Below are 14,641 nucleotides of genomic sequence, written 5' to 3'. Positions count from 1 at the left end.
ACATAAATACTGCAAGAGCTGACAAGATAAAACTGATGCAAAAATGGTCCAATATGCATGATCCAATGAGGTCACTAGAGTGAGTGTAGAGGGAGGTGGGCAAGATTCTCTTCCCACAAACTGAGCTCAAGTACCATGAGAGACCCAAGTAGGGGCCCTACTGTACATGCTCTGACACTAAGTGTAGCCAAGAGACAAAGTAAAATAACAAGAAGAAAAAACTAGGCAGTGAAACAAAATATTTTTTAGTAACTTTCTTATATAAAGTATGCAACACAAAATAAAACGTCATAAAGATGTCTTAATTAAGAGAAAGAGACAAAAAGTAAAGGGCATTACAGCTACATAGTGAACACAAGTATATGACTGTACCGCCCAAAACTTTCCTTTAAATTCTCTTCTCTTCTCTCTCTTTTTTTCTTGAGAGTTCTCTAAACCTCAAGTTTACCTCTACTTCCTCCATATCATCCTCCCTGTCAGTCTTTTCAGTTATTCTCAAGAAAGTAAAAATGGGAGTGACCTCATCCTTAAGAAGAAATAACAAGAGTTTCCTCAGAATCTTCATGGTCTTGGTTCTAAGCTGTATACCAGGTAGAACCAATCTTTGTTCCAATAATTCTGTTACCACCCCAATAGATTTACCTATTCGTTCCTCGTTAGACTCACTAGATTTGGAAGGCTACATAAGCTTCAATGATGTCCACAATGCGTCCAAGGACTTTGGCAACAGATACCAGTTACCACCTCTCGCAGTTCTCCATCCAAGGTCAGTTTCTGATATCTCAACAATGGTGAGGCACATAGTACATCTTGGATCCACCTCAAATCTTACAGTAGCAGCCAGAGGCCATGGTCACTCGCTTCAAGGACAAGCTTTAGCTCATCAAGGTGTTGTCATCAACATGGAGTCACTTAGAAGTCTTGACATCAAGATTCACAAGGGGAAACAGCCGTATGTAGATGTCTCAGGTGGTGAATCATGGATCAACATACTAAGGGAGACTCTAAAATATGGTCTTTCACCAAAGTCATGGACTGATTACCTTCATCTCACTGTTGGAGGTACTCTTTCTAACGCTGGAATCAGTGGTCAAGCCTTCAAGTATGGACCCCAAATCAACAACGTCTACCAGCTAGAGATAGTCACAGGTATTTCTTTGACTACTGTAGTCTAAAAAAATATATGCACCTGAAAAGTATATGAAAGTACTATAAGAGCGCGTTAAACATGCAATGCCTGTAAGTTTCAGCAAAGAAAAACTATCTAAATAAGAGCAATAGATAAACAATATATTCCACATATTGATCAGGGAAAGGAGAAGTCATGACCTGTTCTGAGAAGCAAAACTCTGAACTTTTTCACAGTGTTCTTGGGGGGCTTGGACAGTTTGGCATAATCACCAGGGCAAGGATAGCTCTTGGACCAGCACCACATATGGTAATGTGTCATCTTGAGCATATGTATATTAGTATATGATTTAAAGCACCAGTTTGCTGACACATTGATATGGTTTTTTTAATAGGTTAAATGGATCAGGGTACTCTACTCAGACTTCTCTGTGTTTTCAAGAGACCAAGAACATTTGATTACTAAGAAGAATGGTTTTGACTACGTGGAAGGGTTTGTGACAGTCAATAGAACCGACCTTCTCGATAACTGGAGGTCATCATTTAGTCCCAATGATTCCACAGGGGCAAGCCAGTTCAAGTCAGAAGGGAAAACTCTGTACTGTCTAGAAGTTGTGAAATATTACAACTTAGAAGAAGCTAACTCTATGCATCAGGTGAGATGTGAAAATATTTCATCAGACAAATCACTAAACTTCTCTAAAAGATCAAACCCTTGGTTTGCTAAGTTGCTAACATAGCAGGAATGGTTGCCCTGCAGGAAGTGGAGCAGTTACTTTCAGAGTTGAGTTATATTCAGTCTACTTTGTTCTCATCTGAAGTGCCATACATTGAGTTTCTGGACCGTGTGCATATAGCGGAGATAAAACTGAGAGCAAAGGGTTTATGGGAGGTTCCACATCCCTGGCTGAATCTCCTGATTCCCAAGAGCAGCATTTTTGAGTTTGCTACTGAAGTTTTCAACAACATTCTCACAAGCAACAACAACGGTCCTATCCTTATTTATCCAGTCAACCAATCTAAGTAAGTGCGCATTTTCTTCCAATGATTCAGCAAAATAAACTTACTAATCATATTCCATAACACTTGTTTTTGGTTGCAGATGGAACAAACATACATCTTTGATCACTCCAGATGAAGATATCTTCTACCTGGTGGCCTTTCTCCCTTCTGCAGTGCCAAATCCTAACTCAGGGACAAATAACTTAGAGTACCTTTTGAGACAAAACCAAAAAGTGCTCAACTTCTGCGCAGAAGCAAACATCAACGTGAAGCAGTACTTGCCACATTACGAGACTCAGAGAGAGTGGAGATCACACTTTGGAAACAGATGGGAAACGTTTGCAAAGAGGAAACATGTGTATGACCCTCTGGCGATTCTAGCACCTGGTCACAGAATTTTCCAAAAGGCAACACAGTTATCTCCCATCCAACTTCTCTAAGCCAAAACAAATAAAGCAACATGATATACAGTCCTCATAGGCACAACCACTAGAGCTATCATGCAGCAGCAGCCACAAACCTGTAAATCGCAAGCGTAAGAGTTTCCAGTGTTCATTGTAAACGGCGCACCGCTAGCTAGGCAGCAAGAGAGTGATAAATTCTTATTTTTTTGTTTTTTTTTTCTTCTGGAAAGCAATCACCTAGGTATGATGATGCTCTAGTAACTGAGGAGGGTTATACATATATCTCTATCTCTGTTCTTGTGCCATTATAAATGAGGAAGGCTATGTATGATGTTCGACTCTTATAATGGTCCAACTGAAGATGGAATCTTTTATTATCGTAGCCAAACACACCACACCAGAACAGTCATTGAACACAAAACATTACAAGTCCACTTCCTTTTATTATTGATACTAATATTTGGACCAAAGGCAATGCACCGAGTAACTGTAGCGAGCTACAGCTTAAGGGCTTGAGAATGGTGAGTGATGTGGTCTTCGATGAAGGTAGCAATAAAGTAGTAGGAGTGGTCGTATCCTGGGTGCAGACGTAGTAAGAGCGGCGCATTCACCTTCTTGCATGCCTCTTCAAAATTGTTTGGCAATAACTGATCAGGGAAGAACTGGTCGCTTTCTCCCTGCATTTAACAAAGCAGATATTTTGGTTCACATGAGGATGCAGACACTACTTCATGTGTGTTCATAAGCTACAAGTGAAGACGAAGAAGACTAAAAGGGTAGTTACCTGATCAATAAGAATTGTGGCAGACAGGTTGTTGAACTTTGAAATAAGACAAGTGGCATCATATTCCTGAGATTCAGAAAAAAACGCAGAGAATGAAAATCACTATAGAATGGCGGCTATATGGTTTCAGAATCAAATCTTGTAACGTTATTTTACCTCCCAAGCAGCCTTGTTGTCGCCTAGATAATTGGTGAATGCTTTCTGTCCCCACTGGCAGTTTATGGGATTGGCAATTGGTGCAAATGCTGACACAGACTGAAAGTGCCACACATATACTTCTTTAGTAAATGATCAAAGAGATTAGGTTGAAACATATTATCCACACACCGATTCCAACTCCAAGTTCTCAGCATACATTGGAGTGTCACAAGCATAATCACATGTCTTGAAGCACAAAAGAAGAAAGAAATACGGAAAATAATAATAATACCTTATACTTGTCTAGGTTCTTCAGGTAAATAGTAAGAGCTCCATGTCCACCCATGGAGTGTCCAGAGATAGATGCCCTTGTTGTGTCAAGCTGAGAAAAGTTGTCACTCAGGAGTTTGGGCAACTCTGAGACAATATAGTCATACATACGCCAGTTCTTCCACTTCTCCTGAGTAGCATTCAGGTAAAACCCAGCACCTACTCCCAAGTCGTAACTGTCTGCTTCCCCTTCAATATTCAATCCTCCTACAAATATCAGAACCCATCAGGGAAGATAGGTTACAGCAAAAATCAGGTTAAACCCGCAAAGACATTATCTATAGACTGTGTGGCTCACTTGGAGAAGTGTCTGGAACAACAAGAGCAATGCCGCGGGTAGAAGCAGCACGCTGAGCTCCGGACTTGATGATGAAGTTCTCGTCTGTGCAGGTGAGTCCAGAGAGCCAGTAAAGCACCTGCCAATCAACAAAATGACTTAAAGTCTGCTCCTTTGATCGAAACAGAGAAAACAGAGCATCGAGATGGATGCTGAAGATAAAGATCAAGACTTTACATAGGAAGATGGATATACATAGCTAAAAGAAATGAAATTGGGATCAAAAGTAGTGAAGAGATAGGCATTACAGGGAATCTACGGGAAGATGAAGAAGAAGGAGGGAAGTAGATGGAGAAAGTCATGGAACAGCCAAGTGTATCACTGTAGTGTTTGTATCTTTTGTTGAATCCATCGAACATCTTCGTGCTTCCGATCTCGCTTAGCCCTGACTCCATTCTCTCTCTCTCCCTCTCTCTCTCTCTCTCTCTCTTCTCTCTCTCTCTCTCTCTCTCTCTCTCTCTCTCTCTCTCTCACCAACTCACTCTCACAGATGCGAACCAAGAAAAAGAAGCAACGATCGAAGGAGGAGAGAAGTCTATCGCTTTCTACAGTGGATGAGAGCCCATTAAGGTGAGGCCCATTAAGGTGAGGGTCTTCGAAGGCCCACTCGAGTAATTAAGACCATATGATTTTAGAGGTTTTGATTTTAGATCCAATATACTTTTTTAAAGAAAACACGCCAACGTACATAAGAGGGATAATATATTTATGAGTTTTTTTTGACGAATAATATATTTATGAGTTAATCTTAAATTTGATTTATATTGATGTTAACGGATACATAATGGACCTAATGGTTGTGTTGTTAAGTGTTTTTACAAGTATTGCTTCAAAGCTGTAACATGGGCGTACATGTGTGTTTGTGTGTCAGTAGTGCAGCTGACCTGTTTTGTATTTGAAAGAGTATGTGCTGCCCAACCAGTGGCGGACCCAGGATTATATTAAACTTGGGTCAGAAAATAAATGGACTTGAGATCCAGACTAAAAAGAAATAAAAATGAGTGTTAAAGAGGAGTTGAACCCAGATTTAAAGGGTGTCAGCCAAATGAATTACACCACCAGAACAAACGAATTTCAGTGGTACATGCTTAACAAATCAAAGTTATAAATTAAAGGTGTGTCAGCTGCACCCCCTGTTCTCCACATGGGTCCGCCACGGTGCCCAACTGTTTTCAAAACAATGATTTATCATTTAGTAATGTTTTTCTTTTTTGCTTTTTTTTTCCTTTGTAAAGAAAAAAATGAAATATGTTGAGGGAAATTGATTGATTATAAATTGTGTTTATTTTGTTAGGTGGTCAAATCATTTATATGACATATCACAAGATAATGTACGTGTTTTTTGCGAAGGACCCAGTTATTTATTAGTGTTACCCCATTTATCTAGTGTTACCCCCATTAGATAATGTATATTGGAAAATTGCCAAAAATACCACTTTCATGATACCACTTTTCAATTATACACTAACCAACTATACCACTAAATTTTTAATGATCAAAATACAATTATACTCCTAACTAATAAACCTATTCTCTCTCCCACGATCTCTTCTTCACCGTGTTCTCCTAGCTCTTCTTCACCGTGTTCGCCTAGCTCGACATTTTCGGCGAGATTGGACCAGTCCGGTGAGAACCGTCGTCTTCTCGATCCATCATCCTAGCTACCGGATCCTTGATTACATTTCCGATTACTTGATCCTCTCGCGCGGATTGGTGATCCACTTCGGGAATCTGGTGCATCTCGAGGCTTGATCGTGAAGCTAGGGTTTCAGATCCCCGAACAGCTCAATCAGATCGTGAATGGAGATCGTCGATTCGTTACGCAATTCGAACCGCGTAGACTCCTCTCGATCTTCGCTTTTGTCTTCTCAGGTTTTGCCCTTCAAATTTTCTCTGTTTTAATCTAAAACTTACATTAGAAACTAAAAAAAATTGTTGTGTTAAGGTTTTGGATCCTCTGAGAACTATGGTTGCTAGTTCTCCTCTTGAAGATGCTCGTCATTTAGCTCAACGTTACAGCCACATGAGACAAGAAGCTGAGACTCATGTATTCCTCTTTTGATCAGGTAAAGAAAATGTTCCCCACCTTTGAACCAAGAATCTGACTTTTCTACTGATGAGTTTCTGACAGAGGTTTAAACTCACAGATAGTTAATGAAGCTGCAAAGTTCAGATACCGAAGTGGTAACCAATTCAATTGTGGAGGTATGCTTTGTTTCTTTACTTGACATCAGTATCTCATTTACTCATTAGTTTCTCTTTCTAATATGGATCTTCATAGGACTTACTATAAGAGCACCGTATGGGGTGGTTGGTCATGGTGGACATTACCATTCAGAATTCCCTGAGGCTTTCTTCTGCCATGTCCTTGGTATTAAGGTTGTTGCTGTTGTCCTCTATCTGTGATCCAACCTGTTGTCTTCTTTGAACCAAAGGTACTCCTCTCTTTCTCTTACATACACCAAATCAGTCAGCTTCTCTTCTCAAGTGGTCTTGAAGATTTGTTATAGATTGCTTTCACTTTGGGGTTGCAGATAAGCCATGAAGCTCCAGTGACAGGAGGCTTTGGAATACCACAACAATCCTCGAACGTTGCTTCTTGAAGGTAAAGGAAGCTCATGGTTAAATTCATCTGCAAAAGATCATCTCTTAAAGTGGCTTGTTTCGTCTGCAGTTAGAAACTCCAGTAAGCAGAGTTTTTGGTCGGAACAAACCATTCCCTCTTGTGTTTGAGCCATTCTACATGCCCACCAAGAACAAGGCAAGTCTTATAAACCCTTATAAAAGATTTATAAACTCTTATAAATGAATTATACCTTAATAATATATTTAGAAATCCTTATAAACTGTTTTGATAACCAATTGTAAATAGATTTATTTGCTCTGATAGATAAAGTTATTAACAGGATTAAGCAACCAAGTCTCAAGACTAATATTATAAGTCTCAGAGGGAATAAACAACATAGTTTCGTTGATGGCTGCCTTGTCTAGTACGCAGAGCCGGTCCTGTACTTTTGGAGGCTGCAAACCAAAAATCAAATTAAGGCCGAAAAAATCATGCACTTAAGTAGATTCGAACCCAGCACTTCTCGCAGTAGAATAATACCCTTGAACCGCTAGGCCAAAGACATATTTTGCAAACTTTGTGGCCGATTAAATAATTATTAGTGTGGCGGCCGGAAGCCCATGCTTCCTTTGCTTGGGCCAAGGGCCGGCACTGCTAGTAGACATACTAACCTGGGGTCTGGTTCTGGTGGCTGGAGCTCGTCTTAGGAGGAGGATGAAGTAGATCCAATGGATCAAGATGATGAAGGTAGTCCTCCTCAAAACCAAACTAAATATTGCGTTTCATGTTTTTATTATTTTGTTTGATCTCATCTCCATATGTTTCTGTGTTCTGTTTCTGTGCAAATGACACAGATGGGGATGGTGAGAAAAACGCACGTTTCAACGAACACAGAAGAGTACATTGCGATGAGTTTCGGTAGGTGAAGGAACTGAGGTCATCAGGTTGACAGGGTCGTTCTATGTAGAAGAAGAGGAAGAAGATGATGGCGAAAGGCAGTAAATCAGAGGCAACAACCTCACGTCACACTACCAAAGGCGTTAACAAAGAGTTAAATGCAACCACGAGAGTTTCATCCTCGAGTTGATATCAACCTCTGCTAAATCAAATGTGTACTCTCCTCTATGTTTAACAGAGTTACCTCTCGATTAATCAAATCAGTTTATTAGAAATTAATTTACATACCTTTATATTATGAAATTGTTTTTGCATCCTGTTTTCATGTAATTTTTTCCTCTTCATTCATAATCGTGACTATCATAAAGCATTATTCTACTTTTCTTCTTGTTATTTTGACTATGTCAATGCTTTTATAAATTGCTATATAATCTTTTATAATGGTGCATAAACTTTATAAATTATTTTTATAAACCCTTATAAATTATTTTTATAAACCCTTATAAATTATTTACATACCCTTATAAACTCTTACAAATTATTATACAAACCATTATAAATTGTTTTATAAGGTTTTCTAAATGATTATAGACTCTTTTAGTTGATTTATAAACCTATACAATTCTAATAATACCTCTTATAAATTGAATATAAGCTTTCATAACGTTTTTATAAACTCTTATTAATAGTATACATATACCTCCTATAAATTATTTATAAGCTTTCATAACTTTCTTGTAAATAGTTTTACAAAACCTTTATAAATAGTTATCTAAATATTTACATGTGTTTTATAAACTTTATAAAAGGTTGATACAAGGTTTTATAATCTCTTATAAACTTTACAAATGGTTCATAAATGGTTTTATAAGCCTTTGTAAATAGTTATATACATATTTATATTATTTTAGAAACCTTTATAAGTTTTTATAAACCATATATAAACTCTTTCAAAACCCATTAAAACTGTTTAAGTGATTTTCTAAACCCTTTATAAAATTTTAAAAACCATTATAAACATTTTGGGATGACTTTAAGCAAAACTTACGGGAGCTACAAAGCAGTTTCAAGATGTTCTTTCTACGAGATCAGACGTTAGATTTGTAATTTTTGACTTTCTGACATTAAAGAGTATCTAACTGAGATATGCTTTGTCTTCCTGCAGAACATGAAGCCTCATGAATTTCACCAGAGCTTCTGTCTCAGGAGAGTCTTGGTTTGAAGCTTGAGCCAATAAAGACTCGGGTTCCCACGACCAAATGTTAAATGAACATTTCTGGGATATCCTAATAATGGCGAAAAGGCAAGCAGGTTCAACACGGCATGTAGGAGATGGTTTTATAAATTGATTTATAAGAGTTTATAAACTGAGTTATTATTTTATAAACTGATTTAGGGTTTATAAGGTCATTTTCGGGGGTTTATGTTGAATTATTATTATTTATAAACTGGTTTTAGTTTCAAAAGTGCTATGAACTGATTTATAAAACATTTATAAACCCTTATAAATTATTTATAAATGGTGTATAAATTTTATAAACCTTATAAACCGACGCAACGATGATGGACGCACACGGATCAAAATTCAGAACCCCAAATATCTCTCAATGCTAAATCATCTCAATACTCAATTATACTTTTTATAAAGGCCTTATAAAAGAAATTGTAAAAGAATGATGTTTTTTAATAAACAAAGAAATGGTGGAAAGTTGGTTAATTTGGTGTTTTATAAACTCTTATAAATAGATTTATAAAGCTTCTAAATTAATTTATAAACACTTATAAATATTTTTATAAATCGCTTATAAGTTCTGGTAAATTGTTTATAAACCCTTCTAAATAGTTTTACAAACCTTTATAAATAGTTATATAAATATTTATGTGTTTTTTAAACTTTATAGATGGTTGATACAAAGTTTTATAAGCTCTTATAAAATTAATAAATGGTTTTATAAACTCATATAAATGATTTATATACAAAAATAATTCATATATACATATGATTGGTTTTATAAACCTTTATTTATAATCCTTATAAAAGCCTTGTAGAATACTAAGTTCAAGTTTGTTATACATATCCTTATAGACTGTTTTTATAAACTAGTGTTTGTTTAGTCACTATCATACATTAAGCTTCTTTTGTGTTTGTTTAGTCACTATCAGTTTCTAATAACTAGTGTTTACATGTTTGTGAGTTTTCTCGAGTATTAAGTGGAGAAAGGCAGAAGAAAGTGACCTGGGAAAAAGATATTACTTATTACTTATGTACTATTCGCCAAGATTTGTAGTTTCAAGAGAGGTTTTCATAGCCTCAATAGCAGTGACTCGATGGAGAAGATTCTGGACGCTATCCACCCATGTCTGCTTATCAGCCTTGCTCTTGCACTTGAACTTCGTTATACCTTTGCCTGTGCTTATTCCAAAGTAGAGCTCTTCTTCTTTTGCGTTTTCTGTTTCTTTTACATTTTGCAGGCCCGAGACTGTCTTGCATACATCATTCACAATACCTGCGGTCATTGGATTTATAGTGTAAAGCATTAGTTCACAAAGTCACAAGATTTACTTGGCGCCAAAAGAAGCTTTATCTGAAGGTGATAATAAGTTAGTTAACTACCTTTGCTTTTCATGGTGTGCATGTCAAGATCGGGGGTTGTGAGTTTGGTGTATAAAAAGATAAGCATCACGAAATTGCAATAAGTTAACAAAGTGGAGTATATTACAGTACACCTAAAGCAGAAAAGTGTTCTTCATATATTCACACAACAGTAATATCATTTCAGCTACTACTACTACAATCACACAGCTTACAGTGCTGCAGAAGAGAAATTAAAGAAAGTAACAGAAAAAAAGACAGATCTACTGCGTGTTTGCTCTGACACCAGCTCTGTCACTTGGGATCTCCTAATCTTCATCGGTAGGCTTAGATGAGCCAGCTTTCTTGTCGGGGAGAAGGAGATTGTGGATGTTAGGCATCACTCCTCCATTAGCAATCGTCACATCTCTAAGTAGCTTACTTAGTTCCTCGTCGTTCCTCACCGCAAGCTGAATATGTCGAGGCACAATCCTTGTCTTCTTGTTATCTCTTGCCGCGTTCCCAGCAATCTAAGCACCTATACAAAATCGATCACACCCAGATCCGTTAGAAAAACTTCAATCAGACTCAAGATTAAAACTTTCCTATACGAAATCGAAAACCTAGATGCGCTAGATCATCAAATTTGATTTAAAAAAAAGAAGCAAATCTAAATTTGATAATACGTTTGAATTGGGTTATCAGTTTACCTGTTGCGGCTGCAGCAGTTAGAGTCAGCAAATCTCCCGGTCCACGAACATCGACGGCAGATCGGACGGCAGAGACGATGCGATCGTGACCGGCGCCGGAGAGCTCTGCTAATCTGTGATGAATCTATGAATCTCGATGGAGGTTAGATCTGTGATGTCTCGACGACGGAAGCAAGGATGAATCTATGAATCTCGACGGAAGCAACGATGAATCTGGACAGAGGCGATGGATATCAACGGACGGAGAGAAGGTCGATGAAGAAAGGGAGGTCGATGATTGTTGAAGATAAAGTGAGGGTAGTTTAGTATTTTATCCATTAAAGAATGTGGTATTTTTGAAAATGTCAATTCCTTTGTGGTATAGTTGAATTGTGGTACCATCAAAATGGTATTTGTAAAATTTCCCCATGTTTTATTGCTATCTTACTGTGTTTCTCTATTTTTTAATTTTCTGCACCATATATTACCCGTACAAAAATAATTATATTAATGTCGTTTTCCTTAATATTATTGATGTTTATAAATTGATAGCTTATTTGATGAGGACATGCAGGTGCACACACAATAGGACAAACGGATTGTCTCTTTTTCCGTTACCGTTTATACAACTACACCGTCACCGGAAACTCCGACCCAACCATAAGCCGATCGTTTCTTACCAGTGCCGGTCCTGAGATATTCATGGTCCAATACGAAATACAAAACTGAGACCCTAATATATAAAAAAATCTGTCAATAAAAAAATCAAGTCTATAATTAAAAAAATACGATATCCTCAAAACTAATAAAAATTATCAGTTTTTAAATATAGATTTTCTTGTATTTTTTTCCTACAAAATCATCCATAAAACTCTCGTAATCAAAGTTCTTGATCATATCATTTTCAATCGACAATATAGCTGAACCATTTAATCTTTCTTGTGAAATAATTGACCGTAAATAAGACTTTATCAACTTCAACTTCGAAAAGCTTTTTTTAGCTGAGACAACTGAAACCGGATTGTAAACATTACTAGAGACGTGAAAGAATATTTGCTAAGAAAAAAATTTAACTTAGAAGATAATTATTCTAAATCAGTTATTTTCCTTTTTTTGTTGTCATCATAATATTTTCCCCATTTTCTACTTTTTAATTCACTCATGTTTAATAACATAAAGGATGTCCACGATCCACCATCTTCTTTACTTATCGACAATATACAACAGTACACATAACAAATTTCTATATTTATAAGTAATACCAATGAAAAACTAGGCCCTAAAATTTTATAAAAATAGTAGGCCAGATACGTTTGTATCTAATGTTTGTGGTCAAAGCCGGGCCTGTTTCTTACGCAGCTCAAGACTCTTTGTCCTCCCAATGGAGACCCATCAAAACGTGTTGCTCTTGACATTGGCAGTCCATCAAAATTCGATGTAAGCTTCTTCAAGAACCTAAGAGACGGTAACGGCATTTTGGAGTCGGACCAACGTCTTTGGTCGGACTCTGAGACGAATGACGTTGTGAGGAAGTATGCTAGTACTATTAGAGGTTTGTTAGGGTTAAGGTTTGATAAGGAGTTCGGTCAAGCTATGGTTAAGATGAGTTCCATTGAGGTAAAGACAGACGTTGATGGTGAGGTCAGGAAAGTTTGTTCTAAGATCAACTATTGAGTAGAACATACAAATATATATAAATAATATCAAATGCATGGAGGTAGTTGAGATCTTGTCGTTAACAAGGAGTGTTTTGTATAGATGTCGACAAGTTCGAGCCTCATGCATGTAATATTTCAACGGCTGATCGCAGGCCAAATAAAATTTTGGACCCAAGGTCTGAAAAATCATGTCATAATTAAAAATATATAGAAATGTTTTCTCTGGTTTAAGTTTTTAAATCTTGAATGTTTATAATGCTCTAGAAAAAGAAATAAGAAACGAATACTCTAGTGTAATTTCTTAAGAATGATAAAAAAAAATTAATGCTAGTCTTCATTTATTTGATCATCATTCAAATTATTGATGTTTTTTTTCAATACTGTAAGAGAAATATAAACAAAAGTTTAACCTTTCATTTTCAAGATACTACATTGTGATGAAGACATCGACTTCTAAAAGATAGAAAATTCCAAAATTCACATAATTAAAACTTGTGAATCTCTTGCCAAAAACCATTCCGAACCTTTTAACCAAAACACCCAAAAAAAAAAGGAAACTGGAATAGTGAAGCTTTGAATAGATCAGAGCTTGAGAATAAGGCCAATGGGGCAATGATCACTGCCATTAATATCAGGGAGAATGTAAGAATCATGAACATTGGCTGAGATCGATTCAGATACCAAAAAGTAGTCCAATCTCCATCCTGTTTTACACACCAATTCACAATCCAAATATGAATCTGAAACAACTATCAACAGCCTTTTTTTACTATTGCAGACTTGATTACCTTTGTTGGTTTTGCGAGTTCCATGGCGATAACCCCAATAAGTGTAACCTACAACACCAGGATGTTGTGTTCTAAAGGTATCTACAAAGCCCTTGTCTAAGAAGTTCTCTCTAAATGATTGTCTTTCTTCTATTGTAAAACCAGCACTTCTTTTGTTCCCCTAATCAAAAAAAAAAAACATTTGGCAAAAAGAGAGGTGACTAATTGAAATGACATAAAAAAAAGAAGAAGAATCTGAGAGTTAATTGTTACTGCAGGATTGTAGATGTCAATCTCTTCATGAGCACAATTAAGATCACCAGTCAAGACTACAGGTTTAGACTTCTCCAGCTCCTGCAGATGCAACAAGGCCCTTTAGGAGAGGTCTGTGTAAGCAGAATAGATAACAACAAATAAAGAAAACTTCCATACTTTGATGTACTTGCTAAGGGCTCTATCCCATTCTTCAAGCCTGTATGACTAGAGAAGCCCACACCATTTGTTAAATTAAAGAAAACAAGAATCTGGTTCCAACTGTAGAAACTAGATGTCATCGAGTTGAGGAGTACCAATCTTTTTAAGCCATCTCCGGAGTTAGGGACATAGGTGCTTATCAAGTAGAACGATTCGAACTCAGGAGTAACAATGCGTCCTTCCATGTCATGAACTCAGGAGTACCATATCTAACTGAGATTGGTTTTATCTGTCAAAAAGACAAACTTTGATTAGAAGACTTACAATTTTAACACAAACATATTCAGACACAGTCTTCTTGTCTTTACCCATGAAATAATAGCAGTTCCAGAGTAACCAAGTTTTGAGACGCTGCAGGACCAGAAACTGTGATCATAGCCATCACTAAGAGCTTTTTTAACTTCCTCAACATCCTTCACCTACCATTAGTGTATTTAGTAACAAGAATTTAATCATTTAGGATTGGGCTAATGTAATGCAATGACCTAGATCTTTGTCTCCTGCAAGCACAGCACATCAAAGTTTTCTCTCTGAGCAAGTTGCAGAGCAGAGAAGCTTTCTAACTTCAACAATGCTCTCAATCCATTAACATTCCAAGTCATAATCTTCATAGACTTGGTACTATCTGGTAGAGGGGGAGGTCTCATTGTCTTTGGGTTATAAGCTTTCCAGTCTTCCTCAGGCTTCGTATGGGCAAGTACCGTCCATGGTTCACTTTGAACTGAGGATGAGATGATTTCATCTACTTTAAGGACTTTGCTAGATATGGTCAATGATGCTTCTTCCTCTTTTAACCGAGATTTCTTCTTACCTATGAAGATTCAAGCAACTCTTATGAAAATGCCAATATATATAATACACACTGTGTTCGCTTTCCTTTAACATGTGACAAACC

At 36.8% G+C, this 14,641-nt stretch overlaps 2 protein-coding genes, 1 long non-coding RNA gene and 1 pseudogene across 4 annotated transcripts; 2 read left to right on the top strand and 2 right to left on the bottom strand.

Moving 5' to 3' along the window:
- Positions 1–412: 412 nt before the first annotated feature.
- LOC108847852 (cytokinin dehydrogenase 1-like) lies at positions 413–2,830 on the top strand. 2 transcript variants are annotated; one of them, XM_018621212.2, is made up of 6 exons: positions 413–591; positions 661–1,149; positions 1,311–1,438; positions 1,524–1,784; positions 1,889–2,151; positions 2,231–2,830. In XM_018621212.2, the coding sequence occupies exons 1-6, from the start codon at positions 510–512 to the stop codon at positions 2,568–2,570; spliced, it is 1,563 nt and encodes a 520-aa protein (XP_018476714.1). In that variant the 5' UTR covers positions 413–509; the 3' UTR covers positions 2,571–2,830. The 2 variants fall into 2 exon arrangements, with proteins under 2 accessions (XP_018476714.1, XP_018476715.2); XM_018621213.2 differs by having other exon boundaries at positions 413–1,149.
- Positions 2,831–2,881: 51 nt separating this feature from the next.
- LOC108847853 (S-formylglutathione hydrolase) lies at positions 2,882–4,560 on the bottom strand. The gene is made up of 6 exons (XM_018621214.2): positions 4,372–4,560; positions 4,085–4,202; positions 3,749–3,993; positions 3,475–3,573; positions 3,319–3,384; positions 2,882–3,211 (listed from the first exon to the last, which is right to left on the bottom strand). Exons 1-6 carry the CDS (start codon positions 4,516–4,518, stop codon positions 3,032–3,034), a joined length of 855 nt encoding a protein of 284 aa, XP_018476716.1. The 5' UTR covers positions 4,519–4,560; the 3' UTR covers positions 2,882–3,031.
- Positions 4,561–6,804: 2,244 nt separating this feature from the next.
- Positions 6,805–7,964, top strand: LOC130509036 (uncharacterized). Its single transcript, XR_008943184.1, has 2 exons — positions 6,805–7,436; positions 7,544–7,964. It is a non-coding gene; the product is annotated as an uncharacterized LOC130509036 (long non-coding RNA).
- Positions 7,965–12,884: 4,920 nt separating this feature from the next.
- LOC130510004 (DNA-(apurinic or apyrimidinic site) endonuclease, chloroplastic-like) lies at positions 12,885–14,567 on the bottom strand (annotated as a pseudogene).
- Positions 14,568–14,641: the final 74 nt, after the last annotated feature.

Source organism: Raphanus sativus, chromosome 3, assembly GCF_000801105.2.
Source record: "Raphanus sativus cultivar WK10039 chromosome 3, ASM80110v3, whole genome shotgun sequence".
Classification (NCBI taxonomy): Eukaryota; Viridiplantae; Streptophyta; class Magnoliopsida; order Brassicales; family Brassicaceae; genus Raphanus; species Raphanus sativus.
The sequence above is the reverse complement of the archived record's forward strand: the minus strand, read 5'-3'. Positions and strand labels throughout refer to the sequence as shown.

Excerpts from the sequence above, each read along its gene's own strand:
- LOC108847852 (XM_018621213.2), top strand. The coding sequence starts at position 510 with ATGGGAGTGACCTCATCCTTAAGAAGAAATAACAAGAGTTTCCTCAGA. Across the intron at positions 1,150-1,310 it reads CCAGCTAGAGATAGTCACAG|GGAAAGGAGAAGTCATGACC; the intron begins GTATTTCTTTGA and ends CATATTGATCAG. Across the intron at positions 1,785-1,888 it reads AAGCTAACTCTATGCATCAG|GAAGTGGAGCAGTTACTTTC; the intron begins GTGAGATGTGAA and ends GTTGCCCTGCAG.
- LOC108847853 (XM_018621214.2), bottom strand. The coding sequence starts at position 4,518 with ATGGAGTCAGGGCTAAGCGAGATCGGAAGCACGAAGATGTTCGATGGA. Across the intron at positions 3,994-4,084 it reads TGTTCCAGACACTTCTCCAA|GAGGATTGAATATTGAAGGG; the intron begins GTGAGCCACACA and ends TGATATTTGTAG. Across the intron at positions 3,212-3,318 it reads CCACAATTCTTATTGATCAG|GGAGAAAGCGACCAGTTCTT; the intron begins GTAACTACCCTT and ends TGTTAAATGCAG.